At 38.2% G+C, this 24337-nt stretch overlaps 4 protein-coding genes and 1 non-coding gene across 5 annotated transcripts; 2 read left to right on the top strand and 3 right to left on the bottom strand.

Moving 5' to 3' along the window:
• On the bottom strand, positions 1-2667 carry LOC113291295. Its single transcript, XM_026540846.1, has 3 exons — positions 2062-2667; positions 1150-1875; positions 1-1052 (listed from the first exon to the last, which is right to left on the bottom strand). Exons 1-3 carry the CDS (start codon positions 2665-2667, stop codon positions 174-176), a joined length of 2211 nt encoding a protein of 736 aa, XP_026396631.1. The 3' UTR covers positions 1-173.
• Positions 2668-4877: 2210 nt separating this feature from the next.
• Positions 4878-4961, bottom strand: TRNAL-CAA. The gene has a single exon. It is a non-coding gene; the product is annotated as a tRNA-Leu (tRNA).
• A 4965-nt stretch (positions 4962-9926) lies between these two features.
• Positions 9927-13783, top strand: LOC113288805 (trafficking protein particle complex subunit 4-like). Its single transcript, XM_026537930.1, has 3 exons — positions 9927-10088; positions 10170-10338; positions 13324-13783. Exons 1-3 carry the CDS (start codon positions 10026-10028, stop codon positions 13518-13520), a joined length of 429 nt encoding a protein of 142 aa, XP_026393715.1. The 5' UTR covers positions 9927-10025; the 3' UTR covers positions 13521-13783.
• Positions 13784-13949: 166 nt separating this feature from the next.
• Positions 13950-16927, top strand: LOC113288804. Its single transcript, XM_026537929.1, has 4 exons — positions 13950-14236; positions 14350-14685; positions 14783-15386; positions 16270-16927. Exons 2-4 carry the CDS (start codon positions 14353-14355, stop codon positions 16281-16283), a joined length of 951 nt encoding a protein of 316 aa, XP_026393714.1. The 5' UTR covers positions 13950-14236; positions 14350-14352; the 3' UTR covers positions 16284-16927.
• On the bottom strand, positions 16787-20125 carry LOC113288803 (probable transcription factor PosF21). Its single transcript, XM_026537928.1, has 5 exons — positions 19926-20125; positions 18360-19705; positions 18084-18216; positions 17913-17997; positions 16787-17335 (listed from the first exon to the last, which is right to left on the bottom strand). Exons 2-5 carry the CDS (start codon positions 19652-19654, stop codon positions 17118-17120), a joined length of 1731 nt encoding a protein of 576 aa, XP_026393713.1. The 5' UTR covers positions 19655-19705; positions 19926-20125; the 3' UTR covers positions 16787-17117.
• Positions 20126-24337: the final 4212 nt, after the last annotated feature.

Raw genomic sequence — 24337 nt, 5'->3', positions numbered from 1 at the left:
CCAAAAAAAGAGAAAAAAAGAAGAAATATCATAATGTATCCCCTCAAACACCTCCAGACAGAAGCACTGTATCACAAGCTTCTGTAAGACTAACCAAATCTAAGAAATCTAACAGATAAAGCAAATTTCAACAGAAAGAGATCGTAGTTCCAGAGAGAATTCATGAGGAGTACCTAAAGTCCTAAACATAAACCAAGTGCCGAATTTGACAAAGAGATAGTCGCTTGACTATCGGCTTCAAATGAAGCAAGGCTAGTTTTCCCTATAGCCACCTTTGAAATCAATTCAGCTTTTTCTACCTTAGCGGCCTCGTACGCACGTCTCGCCTTTTTCATCTTGGAACGAAGTAAAGAGATCTTATTCTCACTACCTCTGACTTCTGCTTTCAGACTACGCCTCGTCGCCTTCAGTTCTTCAACATCACGAATTTTAGACTCAAGAAGGTGAAGCTGATCATCCAACCATGACACGTGAAAGTCCATAGCGGAAGCGGTATCAACTGATGCACGCCATTGTTGTAAGTTGGTGGAGGTAACATCTCGACTAGAGAGTTCGCTCATTTGTTGAATCGTCTCCAAAAGTTCGGTTACCATGGTGGCTTGTATGAACATCCATTTAACCTTTGTGTCGGAGGCCATGTGCCCTTTGGAGGCAACCACTCGAGTATACAAGTCTTTATACTTAGGTAGTACGGGAAATCCAACTACCACAAGAAAACTTGGTGGGCATAGTTGAGGAGCAGTATACTGAGGAAGTGGACAATCGATCTTCACTTTGTCAGAGAGCCCTAAGGGGGACATGAGTGAACTACCTCTGCCTCTTTCTCGGGGTTGCCCGACGTCTTGACCACAGGATCTGCTAGGTTCAGAGCATGCCTTCTTCTCACTTCCCTGGTCACTCATATCTGAACCAGCTGTATGTCGTTTAGCCGCATGCCTGCAAGCCGATGTAACCCCCACTTCTCCACAAGTTTCTGCAATATCCCCATCATGATCTGAAAATATCTCCACATCCTCAACAATCTTCTGTGTACCATCAACACCACTTCCTCCCTTGAAGATTAGACAAAGAGAACATGGACAGTAACTAAAGCAGCTAAATGATAAACAAGGGAAATGAAATGTAACATAAGTGTGTGCGTGTATATACCTCACAAATAGGGCGCCTTGGACAATGGCTGAGGGGACTGTTTTCATCTGAACAGTACAACTCTTGGGGCGAAGGATCTAGCTTTTCAGGTCCGTCAGAGCAATGTGACTTGCACTTCAGTGACTTTTCCTTCCTCTTTCTCGAATCATCTGCAGCTTTGCTCGTGTGAGACGCCTGTATTGGAGATACAGGCTGCTTATCCAAATATTGAGTCTTACTAAGGCTTGGACTAACACCAATTTTTCCATCATCTTTTCTATGTGGTTTTATACAGATTTCCTTTGGTGCTGGATTAACATCGTATCTTTTTCTGGGCCACCAAACTTCTGGAAGACCTCGCAGCGGAACCAAGCTGTTCATGTGAGGAACTACGTGTAGTACATGATAGAAGTCGTTACTTATAAGATTTACCGAGGCTGCAGTTTCTGGATCATAACAGTAGATACCAAAGCTGTGGTGAAGTAGGACTTGACCACTATTTGTAAGAGCAAATGGTACCGCACCACTCACAATTGGCACTATGCTGACCTCCTTAATCCAGCTCAATGAGTCATAATCCTGCTCATTCACATCACTAGTACCGTGTCCTCCTTTCTTCCTTAAGAACCATATGTCTAGGAATTCACGTTCCTTATGATGAATAAAACACAAGCATCCTCCCAAGACCTGAAGTTTAAAACAGTTCCGCACATTTGCAGCACAGACAAAAGATGGTGGTGGGAGCAACTATAACTTCTCCTCGGACAAATCGAAGGACACAATCTTCTGTTCCAAGTCAAGCCAATGAAGTGCTTCATTTGCAAAAGTAGCAAATGAAGAACGATCATCAGAACTTTTCTGCCAAGTGTATCGCAATGAGTAAGCAGTTTCTCCCAAGTCTCTCCAACCAATGCCACTACCAAGTGTATATACCTGGACCAGCCCCAAGGGTTGATTCTCAAGATAGTAGATTCTAACAATTTTGTACTTGTTACTAGAATTATGGTAACCAAAACCACACACCATAGACTGTAACTTTTTCGTCCAATCAACCCAGGGTCTTAGCCCTGGCAAACTCACATACTCACCGGTGATAGGATTACAAATATAGGTAGGTTCATGATCATAATCACAATGATCATCAGGTCCATAACCGCCTTTAGAATAGCAAATCAACCCGTTACATGATCCAACCAATGTCTGATGATTCGTGGGAGGCTGGTTAATCCTTCTAAGTTTCTTACTAGGCTGATCATCATACTCTCCATAGTAAAGTTGGTGACCTGGTTCCCGTGTAAATTTAAAGACGAAAAGGAAAACAGAACAAACCTTGGAAGCAATAAGAGAATGACTTGAGTTACTATTACCATCATTCTGTAATAATTGATGTAGGTGCTTATGAGCAAAGGAAGGATGATGCAGTAGGTCTCGCCACAGTGTGCACACTTGTCTGCACTGCAAGACTGAATCAGCGGGTAAGAGAGAAAGAATTTCTATAGTAAGTCCTGAGGGGAGCCTGTTCTCCATACAAGTATGCATCTCTATGCAATTTTACTTCCGATCTCAACAGATGTGGATTCTCGGCATTTCTCGACTCTTCTTCTTCTAGCTCTCGTGTTCCTCCTACTCCTGCTGAAAGTGGAAGAGCTGTGATGTAAGTAACAAGGCCAGCTGCTGATACTATAACACATGCTTGCTCAACATATTATTCCGAGGCAGGTAAATTAAGAGTTTCTTTTCGCGAAATCAACCTGGTTTTATACACATAAATGACCATAAAATTCTGCAAAGCTTAAAAATTGGCATAATTGTACTAATGAAGATCACAACTTTTCGACGATCCGTTTTCAGGTATGAGACCATCAAAAGACCCAATACCTAGGTCTGTCTAGGATAAAATTACTCCCAATCTTAGAAAAGATCTTCCAGTCTATAAAAGTGTGTCAGTTGGTAATACATAAAGTGGAGGGAGATTTCTTCTAGAATGAGCTTCAGTGGGAAGCAAGGTGTCAAGGAATACAACACCTAGGGAAAAATAACCTTGAAGGTACAGGTAAAAAAGTTTTTGTTTGATCAATCTTTGTTCCTGTTTCCTAGTTTTTCATCTAGTTGCTCTTCTTACCGGGTGTCTAGGTTGATCAGTCTATCTCTTGTAACTACACTTATGCGGGATGATCATTAACACCTTTATTAATTTTCCTACTCCTACGAAATTTCATATTTTTCTACACAACCTTGTTCATGTAACTAATCGAGTAGGTGACTTTTATGTTCGACAACAATCAATAAGTAACATGTCCTTGAACTATACTGAAAAAGTCTAACTGTCTTAGATATCTCAGTTGAACACATAGTACTAGACCTCACTTTAATCCTGGAGATGGTTGAATGAATGATTAGTTAAAACTTGACAAGTACATCGGAATAAACGCATAAGATGAAAACAAAATTCTTATCTCTGTCAATGAAGGTCTCATTCATATCTAACCATGATAGAATGATACTACAACGATTGCAACATAATCCAAGTAACCATATGTAATCTGTGGAATATACCTTATTAAGATTTGGTAATCACTTGAACTTCTGCGTGTTTGGCAGGACTTTGCTTCTGTGAACAGAAAACGATATTATGTTACATTACACGATTCCTCTATGGTGTTATTCGAAAAATAATATCACCTGTAGAAAAATTATATGACATACTCACTTAGCCAGTTACAGTTCCAACCGATATCAAGTTCAAGAAAATGTTCAAACTACAATTGCGACTGGTTTCCATCACATCTGCATCCTTAATTAGAAAGATAACTACATAGTTCACAATTTCGATCATTTCAATTTGTTCTATTAACACTAATTTTGGTATCAATTGACAAAATCATGTTTCTTCTTAACCCAAATTAATCAACTTAGCTAACAAATTCATTAAGAAAACCTAAAAATCAATCTTACCCACAACTCAAACTATAAGAATATTAACCAAATAACTTCAAGCACTGAAAGCAAAAATCTAAATAACAACGATGTAGAAGTCATACCCCTCCTAAGATCCAATCAAATTGTATACGTTGATTCTATTTACAAAGAGGTTTATTAACCAAGGGTTTAGCGTTTTAGGGCTTTTCACATTCTTAGGATTAGAAAATGAAACTGAATTAAGGAGTACTAGCAGCAGGCGCAACTAACTAAACTAAAGTATGGATTAATATCACGAAAATTGTATTCCTATGTCACAATATAGCTTGTTCTTTGAAAATGAAAGTGAAAATCAATCCAGAAACACTGAATAAACACCCAACTTTCCCAGTTGAAAGTACGGCATCGTGCAGAATTCAAGTTCAAATGAAAATAAAATAAAATAAAATAAAATAAAAACCATACATGATGGTGTTTTGAATAAACCATACTGAATAGAGTTATGAGCTAAAACAATTGATTCAAGATTCTGGAGTTGGTTATTGGCGATATTGATATTTTTCCTTTGGCATTTCATCGAACAATTAAACTCAAGATTTATTTGTTCAGCAGAAAACTACAAAATATGAAAACACAAACAGTGGGATATGGAGGGAAAAGAAGGCGGGAGAATTTTGTGATGCCGGGATAATATCAAATTTTGATTTTCCCTGGCGCGCATGAATGAAAATGAAAATCTTCCCGGGGAAAGAGGTTATGTTCTTGCCCATGGTCACATCGAATAACTTTATCCTACTAGAAAAGGAAAAAAAATAAAGGCAAAAAGAATTTGTCAGATGTGGGATTTGAACCCACGCCCTCTCTCGAAGACCAGAACTTGAGTCTGGCGCCTTAGACCACTCGGCCAACCTGACTTTGCTGTCCAGTCTGGATATTCAGCCTTACTGTACGAGTCTACGACCATTACAAGATTTTCTAGTTAGTTCAAGGCAAGGTTTGAAAAACGGCCGTTTTTTCCGTTATAACGCTCACGCCCATATACCATGCCCGTGAGGCTCACCAACACGCTTACCTAAATAATACCGATAAATAGGAAAAAATGGCGTTATTTAGACCCGTTATAACCGTTTTCATACCTGTGATTACCGTTTTTCTAAAATTAATATTTCAGTTTTTTTCTTCTAAATAACATTTTAACACACGTTTTTTACACCGTATTTTCCGTTTTCATACCGGTTAAACCCGTTTTTAACGAAAAAAATTTTGAGTTGGAGAAATTCTTATACAATTTTTAATTTCAAACTTACAACTAAAATTTCATAAATAATCATTAAACACTTCAAATTTTATAAACTTACAATAAGTAACCTAGTGACAGTAGTGCTTGAAATTTTAAACTTAGACAAACCAACTTGTACCGGCATTTTTTTCCGACTTATTCAAGTATTTTCTGTTTTCTCGACGATTCTCAGTTGATTCCTCCTCCTCTTCCTCCGCCTCATATTGGTTCGCGTAATGCATTTGGCTGTCGTAGTTAACAGTATCGTCATCTTCATAACCATAGTCTTCTTCCTCATTATCATTACGATTATCTACTTCATTATTGATATTAATATTGGAATTATACTCTTCATTAATTCCTCGGGTATCTTCTTTTGGACGATCTTCAGTGTAATGAGAATTGTATATGGGATTTTCATTTTCATGACCTTGTGTATTGTCTCCAAATGTTAGGTTACCAAAGTCATAAACAAAGTTAATCACTGGCAACCTTTGATATGAGATTTCAACTTCTGGATCATGCCATTCGTATGGTGGAGGGAGAGGCTCTGGATTATTAGTTGCTTCCTCTTCCAATTCATTTAACCAATGTTCTTCCTGAGGTAAAACTGGTGTTTCATCATCCCCTGTTATCCAATCAAGCATATTTTCATCTGTCAGCAGGCTATGAACATCGTGGACATCGATGTTATGTCGCTTTGCTTTACCTTGAACTCTTTGCTGCTCCAATCTTAAATTGTACTGAACATATACCAAATCGTTTATTCTTGACGAAACTAAACGGTTGCGTAGTTTGGTGTGAATTCTTTAAAACACACTCCAATTCCTCTCGGATCCAGACGATGTGTTTGTCTGGCTTAGTATCTTTACCGCGATCCTCTGGAGTGATGGAAACTGAGCACCGTATGACAACCACCAGCTTACAGGATCACCTTGCAGAGCAGCCAATCTTGCTGATGGTGATGCAAATTGGCCTTGCATCATTTGCATTCTTCCCGCCTAAAAATATCAAAAACTGTGAATAGAAATTCATATAATTACGAAATTAATTGTTAATAAAAATTCACACCTCTAGCATGCATGTCGCTTGTTCTTGAGGGCTACTAATCATTTTTGATATAACTTCACTGAGACAAATTTGGGGCTGAGAAATTTCATTGTTGATGAGATTGGCTGCTGGGTTGTAGATATAATATGGATTCAGAAAATGCGCTGCAGCATGAAGAGGAGAACTCAACTGATCTTTCCATCGTCGGTTAATCACACCTACAATAGAATTATTTCGAGTTTTACCCAAACCCCTTTCTATAGTTTCCACACATGTAGCAAGTGCATGAAACAAATAACCCATGGTAGGTTTATCTGAATCCAAGAAACGGATCATTTTCAATAAAGGACCAACCATCATGCATGCATTTTGGCATGTGTGCCAAAACATCTCATTCAAAATAATGTTTTTCACATCTTTAGCCGTACGAGTTTTTCCTTCTGGCGAGTTCACAAATTCTTGGTCTACAAAAAGACTCTCGATTGCATTACGTTGATCAATGATACTTTTGATTGCGATAAAATTTGTCGCAAACCTTGTTAAGCCAGGGCGCAATAGATTGCGTCCCCCAGAATGTTATCTGAATCTAGCAAGAACCCAACCATGATTATAAATAAATTTACTGATTTTTCTAGCTTCTGAAATCACACCTTTAACAAAGGGGAACTTTTCAGTATCTTCCAACATTAAATCCAACACATGAGCTGCACAAGGTACCCAAAAAAATGTATCATACTCTATGGCCAATCTCATACCTATTAAAACAAAATGAGAAATGAATTAATAATATATAAAAATAAACAACTGTAATTAAATTAAGTTGTAATAGTTACCTGCGGCTTTGAATTGGGATCCTTGATCAGTTACTATTTGAACAATATTTGTCGGACCAATATCTTCTATAACCGGTCTGAACAAACTCATCAAATACTCTGCTGTCAACCGATTATGCTCGATGTCAACGCTTTTCAAAAATGCTGTCCCATGGCCACTGTAAACTAAGAAGTTTACAATCGTATGGTTATTTTTGTTTTTCCAACCATCTGACATGAGTGTACACCCATACTCTCTCCAATAATTTCGTTGGACCGACACCACATCCTTCTGAATCCTTTGTTTTTCCTGCCTTAATAATGGGTTCGGCAACTTATAGGAAGACGGAGCTCTGTATGATTTTCCGAAATTTGCAACTGCATTGAATGCCTCGTGGTACTGAGTTAAGTTGGCCACATTGAAGGGAATATCATTAGCATAGAAAAACGTCCAACAGAAGAATCAACTTTTTCCCGGCATGTTTTACTTCTCCCAAAATTCGCCATGCTAGGTTGAGAATCCCTATTAGTATTATATTGTCCTCCCATATCTACAGAAATCCTAGGTGCTTGGTGTGGTGTACGCATTGAAGAACTAGGTATGTCCATAGAGGCCTGTGGACGCTGTGATGTACCTTATCCGGCATTAGTATTCTTACTTTTTCGTCCAAAAGGTTCTTCAACTTCGATAACCCGCCCATTTTCTTTTGTGTTACCGGCGCTTGTTCTTCTTCATCTATATCATGCACAGGGTTCCACGGTTCATTTTCATACATATCTTGAATTTTTGTATCTTCATATTCAGTTTCTGGTACTCGTTGCCGTTTTGCTTTGTTTCTGTCTTGCACCCATACTTTTGCTAAATTTTTAATCTCAGGTGGCACATGCATGCAGGGAGTAATTGTACCTCTTTGTTGTGCCAAATGCATTTTGAAACGCGAAATTCCTGCAAACACTTCTTTTTCACAAAAATTACACTTCAACTTTTTACCATCACTCATTACAGTACAATATGCATGAAAAACATCTCGTTTTGCAGATGTTGATCCTTCCATTATATTCTGTAAGTAGGAAATTTCACATAGCAATAAGTGACATATATAAATACAAGTTAAGTGGACATATTCCATCAATATAAAAATGGTTAGAGTAGCATTATAATTAGAAATCACAAGTTGCATTAGTCATTTACTCAACTTAAATATTAAAAGTTGAAATTAAGGATCGTGTAGCCTCTCATTTTTTCATGATTGAGAACAGGAATACAAACATACCATACATCAATTCATCATGCCATTTTTTTTATAAAGAAACAATGATTTTTTACGTGCCAACTGATTCAAGTTGATGGACTATTTAATTATGAATATTAACATTTATTAAAACATTTCTTAAATAAATGATAATAAAATGAACAAAAAATCTATATTTCTTAAAACATTTCTTAGATAAAAATGAAACATTTATTAAGTAAATATACGTTAATAGAATGAAACATTTCTTCACTTAACATTTCTTAAATATTTCTCAAACATCATGAAAGAAAAAAACATCGATATTTCTCAAACATCTATATTCACTACTCTAACATCATGAAAGAAAAAAAGGATAATAAATAAATTAATAACGTATTACTAAATTATATCTCTAATTGAATGAAAAATCTACAAAAAATAATTAATATTACCTCTTAAACTTGTATTTGAGAAATTCAAAATGTAAAGCATTCCTTTGAGCAAGAAGCAGAGAACCAGAGAACCAGAGGTATTGATTTCATTTCAATTCTCTTCTTGTCCTTTTAAAGTATTCCTTTGGGCAAGAAGACATAATAGCTAGCAAATCGAAATATTCTTGAAACATTTGGAATCTCGTTGCATGCGTATATAAGCACAGGCTAGCTATGTCTTTGATCATGAAACCAACTACTCTTTTTACTTTTTTTTTTGTTTTATTTCTTTAACTTTTGAGTCTGAACTCTAAAGTACAGACCACATGTAGCATATACTGTACACACCTCCAAATGCAAAAGAAAAAGATAAATCGACTCCCTGACTTCCCTCTATCACTCTCTTTTTCTCTAGCTAGTCTCTGACTCTCTTCCTATTGCATTCCTTGTTGGTTAGTCTTGTAGCAAGTAGCTAAGAGCCTAGGAGTATTATTTGACAACAAAGTTTTGACTGCTTTTGAATCCGAATATGCATTATTGAAATATTGGGGAATGCATTGAGCTATTCGAGTGACAACTTGAACATATCAAGTGGATAGTGATAGTATGCGTGTATAAATATTGTCGGTAGACGATAACTACAATGCATTGTTATAAGTCATAGACTTAGGGTTGTGAATTTTACTAGATATCCATAAATTTGTATGTTAAAAACCCATAAACAAATAAATAAAAAATCAAATAAATAAATTAAACCAAAAAAAATGAAAAAACGTAGTAACAACGTTATTTAGACCCGTTATAACCGTTTTCACAGCTGTAATTACCGTTACATAGGAAATTCAGATCACAAATTATTTATTTTTCTTATTTAACCGTTATCACACCCGTTATTTTAAAAAAACGTCAAAAAAACGCGTTTTATTCCTATATAACGCGTTTTTGACCCAAAACGTACTCACACCCGTCAAAACACGTTATAACGGTCACGCCTAGTACCTGTGACCTGGGCCGTGACCCGTTTTTCGAACCTTGGTTCAAGGTTTCAAGCCCATCACAGAAGAAGTTTATTTCTCTACTCTCTATTATCACACTCAAATCCAGGGTTTCAAAAAGTCCACAATTTTATTTCAACAGATTTCTCTGAATCGAAGAACATCTTTACAATCAAATGGCTGCTGCAATATACAGTCTTTTCATTATCAACAAATCCGGGGGTCTCATTTTCTACAAGGTAAATTTCCTGATCTGATAATATAAAGTATTATAGTCAGTTTAGAAATCAAATTCAAAATATTTGATTTTGTATTTTCAGGATTATGGATCAGCAGGAAGGATGGATACAAATGATAGTTTGAGATTAGCAAGTTTATGGCATTCAATGCATGCAATCTCACAACAACTATCACCGGTTTTAGGTTGTCAAGGGATTGAACTTCTTGAAGCTGATACTTTTGATCTTCATTGTTTTCAATCACTTACAGGTATGAAAAGCACTTCTCAAATGATATGAACAAACCCTTCAATTTTTTAGTTTCAAGCAATGTCAGGGTTTAGTGATCATCAATCTCCAAAATTTTAGAAATCTCAGTAAAATTGTTGAAATTGGTCTGGAATTGTAAGATTAGATTAGGTTATAATGTCACTTGTACTGAACTGTGCTGACAAAATTATGACTTGAAATTGATAATGGAAGTGGGATCCCTCTTCGAAACATTTTATTGGTAGTTGGGAATTGATAACTATAGGAACCATAGGGTGTGTATGTGTGTGAGGAATTTGTTCGGTTCTATCTGAGATGTGTATGAGATAATCACACGGAGTAGAGAATCTGCATATGTTAGGGATTTGTGATCAATCTCCAGGAATTATAGTTTCCAAACTTTCAGAATTCTTTTAAACGAAATTGGTTTGGAATTATAAATCAGATTAGATTGTAATGCCGCTTGTACTGAACTGTGCTGACAAAATTATGACTTGAAATTGTTCATGGAAGAGGGATCCTCTTTGAACATTTTACTGGTAGTTAATGCTATAATTGAATGTTCGGAATTGGTAAGTATAGGAACCATGGGGGTATATGTGTGCATAAGAAATTTGTTTGATACTTTCAGAGATGTGTATGAGATAGTGACATGAACTAGAGAATCATCGGATGTAATTAAAAAGAATGGAGAAACGCATGGTAATCCTATTTCCATGTTTAAAGATGTATAGATTATTCCTTCTTATAAGAACCATCATCTTTGATAGCTAGTGTGACTACCATTTTTCTAGTAGCACAACCAATTAAGTAAAATGAGGAATCAATAAACAAAATAAAATGTAGACATAAATCATCAACAAAATGTAAAATGTTGGAAAATTAAATAGAAGATCGACACAATCGTATACGTGGTTCGACAACGGAGTGTCTACGTCCACGGGTAAATGAGAGTTGAAATGTTATTCATGTTTGTTTGTTTACATCTCAGGAACTCCGTTAATGAAGCTCTCTGAGTTCTAGATAGCCAGAAGACAAAAGAAGCGCCACCCCACTCGACCGAATCGCTTTAGTTTTTTTATGAGGGGGAAAAGTATGTAGCTGATTACTAAAGTGACCTTAGCGTCACACTGAAGCACTCTTTGAGCTGCTTCGGTGTGTGTGTCCCTTCTTTATTGTATCTTGCTTTGACTCTTCATCAGTCGCCACGTGTACGACGCAGATTATGGTGCCTACAGTTTCCCCTTTTCTTGAGGATTGACGATGAGCGATCCTTAAGAAAAATGACTTCTGCCCTATCTGTCCATGTTTCGGTGGTTGTTCGTTTCAACTGCTCCTTGTCGAGAGGCTTTTGCGCTCTCTGTGGAAGAATTTCGGTGAAGAATACACTACGACAAAGTATTAATACTTGCCCCTATTCTTTACCGAAATTCAGAAGCGTCCCTACAAACCAAAATGTAGCTTAACCTTTCTTTTTGGTTCAAAAACTCTCCGTGGCTTGCTTGCCCCATGCCTATTTCATGCTGGAAGTACTTATTAGCACCACTAGTAGCAGCTTTGGGTACGTTTCAACAGGGCTTGTCCGCAGCAATGGTCGTTGTGACTTTGTGTCGGATCGTCACGAAGTGAGCAGCAACGATGGTTGACAACTCCAGCGGGTAGTAATGGCTAAATCCATCGCTTAGAGGCAGCAGCTTAACCGCAGTATCGACAGTGTAGTATCAAGTAAGAAGCATCAGTAGCTCTTTCATCACGATGTCGGCTTGTGTGCAGCAACTTCCTGCGTCGTTGCAGTAACTAGAATGTTCCTGAAACGTAGTTACGCAGTGGCACCAGTCGTCATTAGTGGTTCTTTTCACGTACCAGCAACAACGGGTATGCCCCAACAGCATCAATGGACACTCATGGGTTAGCTTGCACTCCGCTACAGCTTCAAGCACGTTGGAGAAATAGCTGCATGTGCGCAGCAACCTTGAGCCGGTCCACACTGCGGTAACATGGTGGCTTTGCAGCATCGTTGACCCGGGCCACGTTGCGGTTACATTGCGGCTTTGTAGTATTGACAACGTCATTAGCCTGCTGCAGGTACATAGCAGCAGCAAGGAGTGCTCGGCAGGTTCGCAGCAGCAGTTGAGATTCATTAAGCTCCGTCCCGCAGCTCCTTAGGTTGGTTGCATATTCCTTTCTCGTTAGGATATATATTCTCGTTCTTGGCAGGGTAATTAATCCAGTTGTAAACCTGCATAGAAAAGGACAAAGCAAGATACAACAAAGAAGGGACACACACTGAAGCAGCTCTAAGAGTGCTTCAATGTGACGCTAAGGTCACTTTAGTAATCAGCTACATACTTTTCCCCCTCATAAAAACTAAAGCGATTAGGTCGAGTGGGGGGTTCTTTTCTCTTCTGGCTATCTAGAACTCAGAGAGCTTCATTAATGGAGTTCCTGAGATGTAACCAAACAAACATGAATAACATTTCAACTCTCAGTTACCCGTGGACGTAGACACTCTAGAAAAATGGTAGTCACAGCTAGAATTCATATACATATGTGCATTCCTTTCGGTACTCATAGCAATGGTAGCAGATACATTTAACTCATGAATCTTGTGATTTTGATCTCTCACTAATTCCTGATAACATACGACTCATACCATTTGCTGCACCGATCTCTATTGCTCAAGTCATTCTTATATGTGGACTCTGGAGTGTTGCATCTTCGTTATGAAGTTAAATCTTGTATATATTCTGTCAGTTGATTTTTGACTTCCCCTCTCTATCATTGAGGTAACCTTTTGATGAAGTTGAACCAAGACATTACATGTTCTGCATTGTTTTTAGTTAAGATGTTGATGACACACCTTGTATTCTCTTTCTGTATGGGGCAGGACATATTTTTGACAACTAGTAACTATGCATCAAATCTCTTATGCTTACCATGTTTTAGGAACTGAACGAAGTCATTGTACTGTTGATTTGCTTTGCAGGAACAAAGTTCTTTGTCGTATGTGAACCAGGGACACAACACATGGACGCTCTACTAAAGATCATTTATGAACTGTACACAGACTATGTTTTGAAAAACCCTTTTTACGAGATGGAGATGCCAATTAGGTGTGAACTCTTCGATATCAACCTCATACAAGCCATCCAGAAAGATCGCGTTGCTTTGCTTGGTCGATGAATAAAACCTTGTCTAATTTAGTTCTAGTTGATTGTTTATAATATACAGGCTTGGATATCTCAAAGTTTGTGTGAACAATTTTTCAGTTTGAATTTCTGTCAGGAATTTAAACACCACCCATCAATTTTCCTTCAATTTTCAGATTTGATGCTACTGTATTTTCGTTAAATATTCACATGTGCACATTCTCAAGTGAAATACTGTATATGTTGTCTTTATGGTTGCATTGGCAACTGCACACAAATTTACCTTTTGTGGTCGAATAATCTCTTTGGCCTTGATGCATTTGTGCAAGCGAGCTTCTTATCTGAATCTTATGTTATCGCAATCAGCTGGAGAGGTGAGTTCTCTGCTGGAAATGTTAAATAGGCAGAGCCATGCTAAACTCTACAAAAAATGTACTTCCATTTTTGGCTACAGTTTTGCCTGGGATTCCTAACACCCGCGAAATCACTAGTAATATCTTCTCCCTCCCGCCAAATTTCAAGGCAAAATCCAGACTTTCATTCTCTCCAATAGTCATTTAATTATTTTGATCCCCATCTAATCTTTAAGCATTTACATTAATATCCTTAGATCTACCCTATTTAACCGAAGACCAAAATAATAATGGAAATGAAATATAATCCCTAAATGCATAAACCTATTCTCCTTTATATGACAATTGAAAGAAACACTTTCTGCTGAACCCTTAAAGGAATCCGGTCGAAATCGAGGTACTCACTTTTAGTCTCAGTTTCTTCTAATTCGACTATTCTGGTATTTTTTTTTTGAATTTACCTAAGCTTCGTTGATTTATGAGTATCCATTGTTTTCATAATTTGATTAGGGTATGGAAAAATCTAATGGTAAAGAAAAAGGGTTAAAGAATTTAGTATGGACACATCAAATGGATAGAGTACTTATAGACACATTGACTGAACAACTTGCATCGGGTAACAAAGGAGATACTGGTTGGAAAGGATCATCATATAGAGAAGTAGTGAAACGAATGGATCAAGAACTGCAACTTACAATCTCTGTTGATAATGTGCGAAATCGTTTGAAAATATGGAGAAATCATTTTATTGCTGTCAAAGAATGTCTTTCTCATACTGGGTTTGAATGGGATGATGCTTTGAAGAGGATTACAGCTTCGCATACTGTATGGGATGAACACCTAAAGGTAAATTTTAAGTTTACGTGTATCTTTGAATGTTATTTGGTTATTATATGTAAGATGCTTGAGAAATTTATGTTTTTCTGTTTTATTTTTGCTACAGACGAATAAGAAGCATGCTGTTTATCGAACTAAACATTTTGCAAATTGGGATGAAATTGTCCCACTTGTTTGCCATGATCATGTCGTTAGGAATCAAGGGAAGACTGCTAATGGATGTAATGAAAATGGTATCATAGGTGGCAAAAGTGTGAATGAGGGAAGTCCAGGAACTGGAAATAACCTCAGTATTGAGGATACTATGGAGCATGATGCTAATGTATTGGGTGATGATACACCCAAATCGACTCCATCTCCAAATACAAGTTCTTTAATGTCACAAGGAGGAAGTGATCCATCACATGGAAGAAGTGGCTTGTTGAAGAGAAAGAGAATCACTAAGGGCAAATCCGACATAGCTTCAGCATTAGAATCAATAGCAGAGAGTATGAAAAGTGTAGCCGATGCTATGGTAGAGCGTACCAAGACAAAGACAGTGGATGTGAATGAGTTGCTTAGAGAATTAAGGAAGGTACCTGGTAGTAACTCCATGGTACTGTTCGAAGTAGCTGAATACCTAATGAGTGACTTTCAAAGAACTAGTTTATTTCTTGCTTTATCGGTGGAAGAACGGAAGATGTGGCTGACTAAGCGGTTCACTGCAAATGGTATGTCAACCTTAATCTTTTCTACATTAAGGATGTGCTTTGTATTAGCTTGTGCCGCTGCATGTCCATCAACCGAATCTACTTTGAATGCCTTTTAATGTGGATTTTCTTTTCATGTTGCACTAATTGGAATACTTAATGAGTGACTTTCAAAGAACTAGTTTATTTCTTGCTTTATCAGTGGAAAAACGGAAGATTTGGCTGTCTAAGCGACTTCCACTGCAAATACTATGTCAACCTTAATCTTGTCCACATTAAGGATGTGCTTAGTATCAGCTACTATCTGCATGTTCATCAATCATATAGTTCTATTTCGAATGCCTTCTATGCTGTTTTCATGTTGCACTAACTGGAACGTCTTGGTAATTTGGGCTGGAGGTTAGTTTGAGTTTATTTAGTAGGACACAATTGGGTGCAGTCACTGATCTATTGGCAAACCATCCTTGCATGACATAAGAAAATATTATTGCATAATAAACTTGAATACTACAGTAGGATGAAAAGAGAAAGTTTCTTTACTTAGAAATTTTCCTCCCCCCTATCAGATCATTCCAAAGCCCTGACACTTTATGTAGACATATGAAACATATGATCACTAAGCTATGGTTGTCATGATTCTTCGTGGATTGTGGATATTGTATTACTGGGATGTGAAAGAATTTGGAGTATAAAAATCCCCGAGCAGGCTATGGGTGTCTTTTATGTTTTATGTTGGCTTGAATTATCCATTTTAAATGAGTTCTACGTTTTACTAGTCTTATGGGTTATTTCATTTTTCATGTAACTAGATCGTTATTATGGATACGATGCCGCAATGATAATTGTTTCAGTACAGAAATGTGTGGAGCTCTTTTGAGCATATACTAACACAGTACAGTTACAGGTCAATCGCTGTAATGTTTGAGCGTCAATTCATTACCTTGACAAAGGAGGTTAGCCAGATGGAGCATTTTTTAGTTACAAGCTTAAGGTTTTGCATCTTCGATTCTTGACCCTTCCGGAGACAACATTAGATCTTTTTATGGTCTAACCCTGTGGATACTCAGGTTTTGGTAATCAAAATGTTTTCATTTTTCATTAGTCTACCAATGCTTGTTTCTATTTTGTTTATGAGATATATCAACCAGGTTTTCACTGACTTTAGATACTTGAATGTTTGCACACACACAAAAGAAATGCAACTCCTTTTGCAACTTTTCTATTCTTGTTGTGGCCAACAAAGTCTCGTATGCTTTTGGTGTCCTTATCTGTTGGCCTGCTTTTACAGATATTGGCTTTTAATCAAATCAATCACGGATTTTCTTGGAACTTTAGTTACTCTGAGATATCAAATGTCTGACCACTAATACTTGAATGATGCATGGATATATCAACTTAAGAGGACCAAAATGAAGCAACACTTACAAAATAACACAATGTCTCAAATATGAACTCCGCTTTATTGTTCACAAACATACAACACCTTGCGGCTGTACCAAGTTAACGCCTAATTTCAATCTGAATCTTCCCTACACATAATTTATGACTATCTAAAAAGAAAAGACTGAACAACATAAGTTATTTTATAAAGTAACACCCCTAACTTAAACCTGAGCCAAACACAAAAGAATGCCTTTAATCACCTTTTGAGGTTTTAGCTTGTAGGTACATTGTAACCAAGACAAGCAAAAAGGAAAGCATATAAAAATAAATAGAATAACAAATCATATTTTAATTGTCTTGTTTCCACCGTTAATCTTGCTTTGTAGATTCAGTGTTGGTCTGCTGCTGCTGCTGCTGCTGCGGAGGAGTTGTTTGTTGTTGTTTCTGCTGTTGCAACTGGTAGAACAGTTGAGGGCTCATGGGTATTTGTTGAGCATTCATGGAGTTGGAAGGGCGACCTTCACCACCCATTTCTGCAGTAGCAATCTTTAACCGCTGGACTTCCGTAGTCAAGGCCTCATTTAGAGCTGCCATTATCAACATAGTGGCTGTAAGCACACATTTTATACATTTTGCTCTTTACATGAGAAAACACCCTGGGGATGACACTACTATGATGCTGTGCAAGTATATGGATATGTACGTGAGATTTGCAACAAAGAAATGCATATTATTAGACAAATAGAATATCGTGCAAGTGGAAAAGAAACGGTATGGCTAGCTTTCCATAGTCCAAAAATTTGCTTAAAATGGCGATGATGACAGTTATCATGATGACCAGTATATCAGCAAGGTCTGCTAAACAAGTTCTCAGGCCTTCTTGATTGCAAAAGAATCTTTTTAGGCATTCCAACTGTGCACTTGAAGGAATATGTAAAACCGCATTAGAAATTGATCGAGCTCCTCGATTGACTTATGATACAATGGACATCATAGAGAGCAACATCTCCTATTCCAGAGGAACATATGAAACACAAGAGTACACACTAAACATACCTAATTGTATGCAGTTTTGATTTAAGACAGGATCCAAACAAGGCTCCTGACATAATGGTCAACGCAATTAAAGCAACTAGTAATAATGTACAGGAAAGAGAGTTATACCATCTCTCAGTTGCGCTTGTTGTTCCATGGCTTGAAGACGGAACTTTAACTCGCTATTCTGATTATTAAGCCCTGCAGAATCCCTCTGAAAGATGAAAATGAAAACAATGGTAAGGCCCTTAAGAAGAGAGTGACGGAGAGATGGAGGATTAAGAATTCCTGAATACCCACTTGTAACAGTGTCAGTTGCGCAGATAATGTGGTAGCTTCTGTCTGTAGGGTCTGCACCTTGTGTTCCAATTCTGAGATGTACCTCATCTTTCTTTCCTTAGAACGGGCAGCCGATTGACGATTAGCCAAAATCCTGAAATCGTAGGATTATCGTTAATTAAATCTAGCAGACTAATTCCATAATTTTAATCTTTCTCTAGACTGGCAAACATATACTTTCAATTACAAATGAATAGAACCTAAAGTGGCAAAAATAGAGCTAACACAATGCACCACCTCTTCGCGCGTTTGGGATCAGCCATTGCAATCTCAGCAAGTTTTTCATTAGCCATGATCTTTTTCAACTCAGCTCCAGTAAATTCGCCATTTCCGAACTCCAAGCTGAAGGTATTAGTGGTCCCATCCAAAGAATTGCTATGCGAGTGTTGACCAGAGCGCACACCGGGGGATGGTGGCAACTTTGGTGATTCCTCCCCGAAGCTCGGAAGTCTATCCATGAAACTATCCATAGAGATACTTCTGCAATGACGTCCAGTCGGAGCAATATCTCCTCCCGCACTCCTTTTATTCCCTTCTTTCTTCTCCACAGTAGAACTTAAGTTCACGCGCTGCATACTATTACAGCTTTCATTTATACTACTTTCTGCTTCATTATCGCTGCTATCAACCCCATTTGTTTTTGTGCCACTGGCTCTGCTATCATTGTCATGACAATTCTTGTCATCTGTCTCAGAAGAGTTCAGCGCTTCCAAGTTATCCAAATTCATATAAGCAGAGAACAAATCATCAACTACTTCTCCTTCAGATTTCCTCTCGCCCATCCCTTCAGCAATGTTATCCCCCTCTTTATCCCATTCTGATTCTCGCTTCACCAGCGTAATTGGCTTACCTGCAGTCGAATTCTCTTTTGCAGATTGTGATCTGTCAAATATAGATTGGCCCTTAGGTGGGAGTGGCGAAGAATAATTAGCAGTAGAAAACCCAAACGGAATGTCACTGCTAGAACGCCTATGCGCCTTGCGTGGGGGGAGGCTCTCACCCACACGAGGAGAATTCCCTCTCATGAATGAATGAGATGGTGGAGTCTGTGAATTACCATCCCGATCTTCCATTGAAACATCGGCAGGGTCAGAAACTGAGGGAGACAAAGAGTCTCGATACGGTGAAGGGCTTAACGGCGGCAAGGAATCCAAATTGAAAAATGCAGGCTGAGACAAAGATCTAGAATGCGAAGGTCCTTGACCAAAATTCTGAGAACCAGATTGTTGAGCCGGTCGTGAAACTGGGATCTGAGAGTAAGGAGATACAGGTGGAATTTGTGGGTGAGATGGAGGTATTCCCATTCTCTTATTGCTGCTATTATTACCATTATCAGGACTATAATTCTGCGAAAAATGACGCATTGGAACACGATTCTGTGAAGTAATTAACTGATCAGGAAGATCGAATAGATTAGTAGACTTGTTATGTTGTTGTTGCTGTTGCTGTTTAGGAATTGATGATGATGAAGTTCCAAATGAAGATTGTAATCTCTGTATCATATCAAGTCTAGTCTCTTCTCTTTCTTCCATTTTCCACCAACACTCAAAATGAAAATTCTTATACACTAAAAACCTAAAAACCTGCAACAACAACAACAACCAAATTTGAACAGACTTCAAATTTCTGAAACAAAGATTAATCAATCAATAAACCCTTTTTCTCAGGGTTTATCACAAACTCTAAGCTATTAGCAGAATCAATTTAAACCCGTTTTGGTCAAGAACACTATGCAAGGAATCACAAAATGATGAAGAAAAAAAATGAAACAAACTACTGTTACAGAGAAAAAAAAAGGCTCACCTTTGCCGTGAATCAAGGCTTTTGTAGATGAATCCAAACAATGCTGGATAATTAGTTGAATTTAGTGAAAAAAATTGTCTCTAAATTACCGAAATTATCTGAGAATTTGAGTAGAATTTTATGAGTGAATAAAAGAGATGTAATTTTTTCCCTGAGACGAAGTTTTTTAGACACAGACAATGCCGCGGGTTTGTCTCTCTTTCTTCTTTATTTTTTTTTTGTTCGACGCGTGAATTTAAGAAAGGAAGATTTTCATTTCAGTTGAATTTACATTTCATTCCGACCGCATTTTACTCCCAATCATACCCCCTATATTTTCGGCAGGGTATTGGTGACTTTATTGACCTCGTTCTTTTAACGTAATGACATGGGTTCTGGATAGGACCGCCGAACTTGGGGACAATTGATTAGATTTTTTCTTGTGATGATCCTCCTAAGAATACAAAAGAGAATCATACTTTGGAAATGACATTACCACATGCCAGGAATCATGTTATGTTTATTCAGTTTTGGTGGACATTTAAATGATACTGCACTAGTAGTGTCTCTAAACTCCAAGATAGCATTGCCCTGAAAACTAATATCCCTCGTTTCATGTGTACATAAAATCAGCCTATTATTTTGAAATCGAAGGAGTAAATTACATAAATTTCCATTAAACATAATTGACTATTTAGCCGGTAAGCATTCAAGTTAAGCAACTGACAATAAATAAGTTTCAGCGATGTTGTTGAAATCAAGGGCGGAGTTAGAAACTAAGTGGAAGCGGAATATTGTTAGGAACAAAAAAGGGCTTTGGGAGCTCAAAATTTCTGAAAACTTAAGTTCGTGAGTTCGTTTGGAAGAATGTGCAATTGCACATCCTTGCTTTAAATTGCCTCCGTCCTTGGTTGAAATTATAATCTCTTTACCAGAAGTTTTTCGTAGCGCGTTTGGATATACGTTGATAGGCTATTTTCTTTTTTTGACTAAATTAAGTTGAAAAAAAATGGAGGGAAGCGGCGGTGGTAGTTGATGCAGCATCTTGATACCTTTCCTAATTTTGGTCTTTTTAGATTTCCTTTTTCTTTTATAATTCCTTTTCTTAGATGTTTGATTTTTAGGAAAGATAGGTTCATATAAATAAGGGATTGTAAGATAGTTTTATTCATTCAGTTTTTAAGAGATAATACGCTAGAGTTTTCTCTAAAGCCTTGCATTGATTTGATTCTGTCATCAATTCAAGAGCCTTGCATCGAATTTGATTGAACTCTTCGATTCAAGAAGTCAGGTCTCTAGAAATTTTAACCTATATTTCTAGATTGAGCTGAATCACCGTTGATACGCTGCGCCAGGTTGGTATCAGAGACAGGCTACGTTCTTTGTCTGTCACTACAATGGTGAGACCTCGTCGAACACCAGTTCGTACTGCAGCAGAAATCAATCGTGACGCCATTACTGAGCTACAAGCCCAGATGGCTTCCATCACAACTGCCCTCCAAACCCTTCTGGTTCAGCAACCAGCACCAGCCGTACGCGAGCATGTTGCTCACGTTAACAGTACCAGAGACGATGTTGATGACGAAGAAAACCCGTTTGCAGACGACGTTAACCCCTTTGCTCCTCTACACACCAACCGTACTCTAGCACCAGATAACGTACCAAACGCAGCAGCTCATATTCATTGGGAATCGGGTTTCAAAACCGAGATACCAGAGTTTCATGGAAATTCTTCAGCTGAAGAACTGCTCGATTGGATAGTCACGGTAGAAGAAATCCTAGAATTCAAACGAGTTCCAATGGATCAATGTGTTCCTGTCTTAACAATGCGTTTTCGTGGCAGAGCAGCCGCCTGGTGGACACAATTGAAGACAACTCGTGCACGTCTTGGAAAACCAAAGATTATGTCATGGGATAAACTTTCATCAAAACTTAAGAAAACATTCTTGCCTTACAATTATGACCAGCTAATGTTTCAGCGTCTCCATACCATCCGTCAGGGAAATCGATCTGTGGCTGACTACTCTACTGAATTTTTTTTACTTCTCAATCGAGTTGATATACAAGACTCTGAGCGTCAACTGGTGGCACGGTTTACAGCAGGATTACGACAACAGATCCAACACACAATCAATCTCTTCCATCCATCAACACTGTCAGAAGCACATCAACAAGCTTTGACTATTGAGGCGCAAACTAAAATATCCTTCTCATCTTGGTCTACTGTTCGTTCTTCTCGACCAAATCAGACTCCGACTGCGACAGATGACGCTATTTCTGTCAAAGCAGACACACCCATTGTTCCAGCTCTTGAAACTCGACAAACTCGACCAAACTCAATTCGTTGCTTTTCTTGTGGAGATTTAGGTCATCGACAGTCTTCCTGCCCCACTAGAAACAGAAGAGGCCTCCTCCTTGACACTGCTGGTAATGACGTTGAAGTAATTTACGATGAGGAAACTACAGAGCCACAAGATGAAGTAGAGGTTCTTAAAGCAGATAGCGGACCAGCATTAATGTTACGACGTGTGTGTTTAGCTCCGCGTGGAACAGATATCAACCCTCAACGACATAATCTTTTTCACTCAAAGTGTACTATTGGAGGCAAGGTGTGTAACTTCATAATTGATTCTGGTAGTAGTGAAAACGTCATTGCTGAGGAGGTTGTAACCAAACTTCAATTATCAACAGAACTACATCCTAACCCCTACAAGTTGGCATGGTTGGATCGGAATACTGATGTACTCATAACTCGACGAGCATTGATTTCTTTTTCGATGGGAGATTCGTATAAGGATCAAATTCATTGTGATATTGCTCCAATGGATGCTTGCCATCTACTTTTAGGACGTCCTTGGTTATCTGATCTTCGAGTACAACATGATGGCTATCATAATACCTACAGTTTTCGTTACAATAATCGCAATTTCACTCTACAACCTTCTTCGCCCGAGAAACAACATACACCATCAGCTCCAGTCCTTTTCTTGCGGCAAAAAGCTTTTGAACAAACACTTCGAGAAGAAAGATGTGTTCTAATATTGATCAATTCGGTTGTCAGAAAGTCTTTGCCGTCACCTCCAGAACATTTTCAAAGACTATTAGAAGAGTTTCAGGATGTTTTTCCTAATGAGTTACCACCCGGCCTTCCTCCACTCAGAGATATTCAACACCATATTGATCTAATTCCAGATGCTGTTCTTCCTAATAGAGCTCATTATCGTATGAGTCCGAGTGAGCATGAAGAACTTAGACGACAGGTTGAGGAACTTGTGTTGAAGGGATATTTACGTGAAAGCTTGAGTCCGTGTGCAGTCCCAGCTTTGCTTATACCAAAGAAGGATGGATCTTGGAGGATGTGTGTCGACAGCCGTGCTATAAATAAAATTACAGTACGATATAGATTTCCCATTCCCCGTCTCGACGATCTATTAGATCAAATTGGAGCTGCAACGATTTTCTCTAAACTGGATCTTCGAAGTGGTTATCATCAGATACGGATCCGCCCAGGAGATGAATGGAAGACGGCTTTTAAAACTCGCGAAGGACTTTTTGAATGGCTTGTCATGCCCTTTGGCTTGTCCAATGCACCAAGCACTTTCATGCGTGTTATGAATCAATCTCTTCGGCCCTTCATAGTGGTTCAAGCAATCAAACACTGGAGACATTATCTTTTCCATAAAGAATTTGTTCTTTACACAGATCATGATGCTTTAAAACACCTGAACAGTCAAGATAAAATCTCAGCTCGTCACGCATCATGGATATCTTACTTGCAACAATTTACGTTTGTTATCAAACACACGTCAGGTGTTTCTAATCGAGTTGCTGATGCCCTGAGTCGTCGCCATTCTTTGCTGAGCATTCTTCATGTATCAGTTCCGGGATTTTCCACCTTTGCTGATTTATATGAGTCTGATGACTTCTTTGGTCGAGTTCTTCTTGACGTACAGAATGGTCTTTCTCGAGATTTCACTATGCACGATGGCTTTCTTTTTCGAGACAGTCGTCTTTGCATTCCAGACTGCAGCCTCCGTCTTAAACTTGTTGCTGAAACACATAATGAAGGACACATTGGTCGCGACCGGACGTTGTATTTACTTTCTCAGTCTTATTTTTGGCCTGCATTGAGACGTGATGTTGAGCGTTTTGTCGAACGTTGCACAGTGTGTCAGACATCAAAAGGTCATTCCACGAATGCCGGTCTATACCTTCCTCTCCCTATTCCAACACAACCATGGACGGACATCAGTATGGACTTTGTGATGGGTCTTCCTCGTACACAAAAGGGTTTCGATTCAATCTTTGTCATTGTTGATCGTTTCTCCAAGATGGTGCACTTCATTCCATGTAAAAAGACTTCAGATGCAGTCCAAGTCGCAACACTTTTTTTTCGAGAGGTTTACAGACTCCATGGATTGCCAACTTCCATC

This window comes from Papaver somniferum, chromosome 6, assembly GCF_003573695.1.
Source record: "Papaver somniferum cultivar HN1 chromosome 6, ASM357369v1, whole genome shotgun sequence".
Taxonomy (NCBI): domain Eukaryota; kingdom Viridiplantae; phylum Streptophyta; class Magnoliopsida; order Ranunculales; family Papaveraceae; genus Papaver; species Papaver somniferum.
Note: the sequence above shows the minus strand (reverse complement) of the source record. Positions and strands in the feature narration are given on the sequence as shown.

Coding starts and splice junctions, on each gene's coding strand:
- LOC113291295 (XM_026540846.1), bottom strand. CDS start 2,667: ATGCATACTTGTATGGAGAACAGGCTCCCCTCAGGACTTACTATAGAA. Junction 1,876..2,061: donor AACCCTTGGGGCTGGTCCAG/GTATATACACTT, acceptor GAGAAGTTATAG/TTGCTCCCACCACCATCTTT. Junction 1,053..1,149: donor CAAGGCGCCCTATTTGTGAG/GTATATACACGC, acceptor CTAATCTTCAAG/GGAGGAAGTGGTGTTGATGG.
- LOC113288804 (XM_026537929.1), top strand. CDS start 14,353: ATGGAAAAATCTAATGGTAAAGAAAAAGGGTTAAAGAATTTAGTATGG. Junction 14,686..14,782: donor TATGGGATGAACACCTAAAG/GTAAATTTTAAG, acceptor TTTTTGCTACAG/ACGAATAAGAAGCATGCTGT.
- LOC113288803 (XM_026537928.1), bottom strand. CDS start 19,654: ATGGAAGAAAGAGAAGAGACTAGACTTGATATGATACAGAGATTACAA. Junction 18,217..18,359: donor GATCCCAAACGCGCGAAGAG/GTGGTGCATTGT, acceptor CTACGATTTCAG/GATTTTGGCTAATCGTCAAT. Junction 17,336..17,912: donor ACAAGCGCAACTGAGAGATG/GTATAACTCTCT, acceptor TGATAATGGCAG/CTCTAAATGAGGCCTTGACT.
- LOC113288805 (XM_026537930.1), top strand. CDS start 10,026: ATGGCTGCTGCAATATACAGTCTTTTCATTATCAACAAATCCGGGGGT. Junction 10,089..10,169: donor GGGGTCTCATTTTCTACAAG/GTAAATTTCCTG, acceptor TTGTATTTTCAG/GATTATGGATCAGCAGGAAG. Junction 10,339..13,323: donor TTGTTTTCAATCACTTACAG/GTATGAAAAGCA, acceptor TTTGCTTTGCAG/GAACAAAGTTCTTTGTCGTA.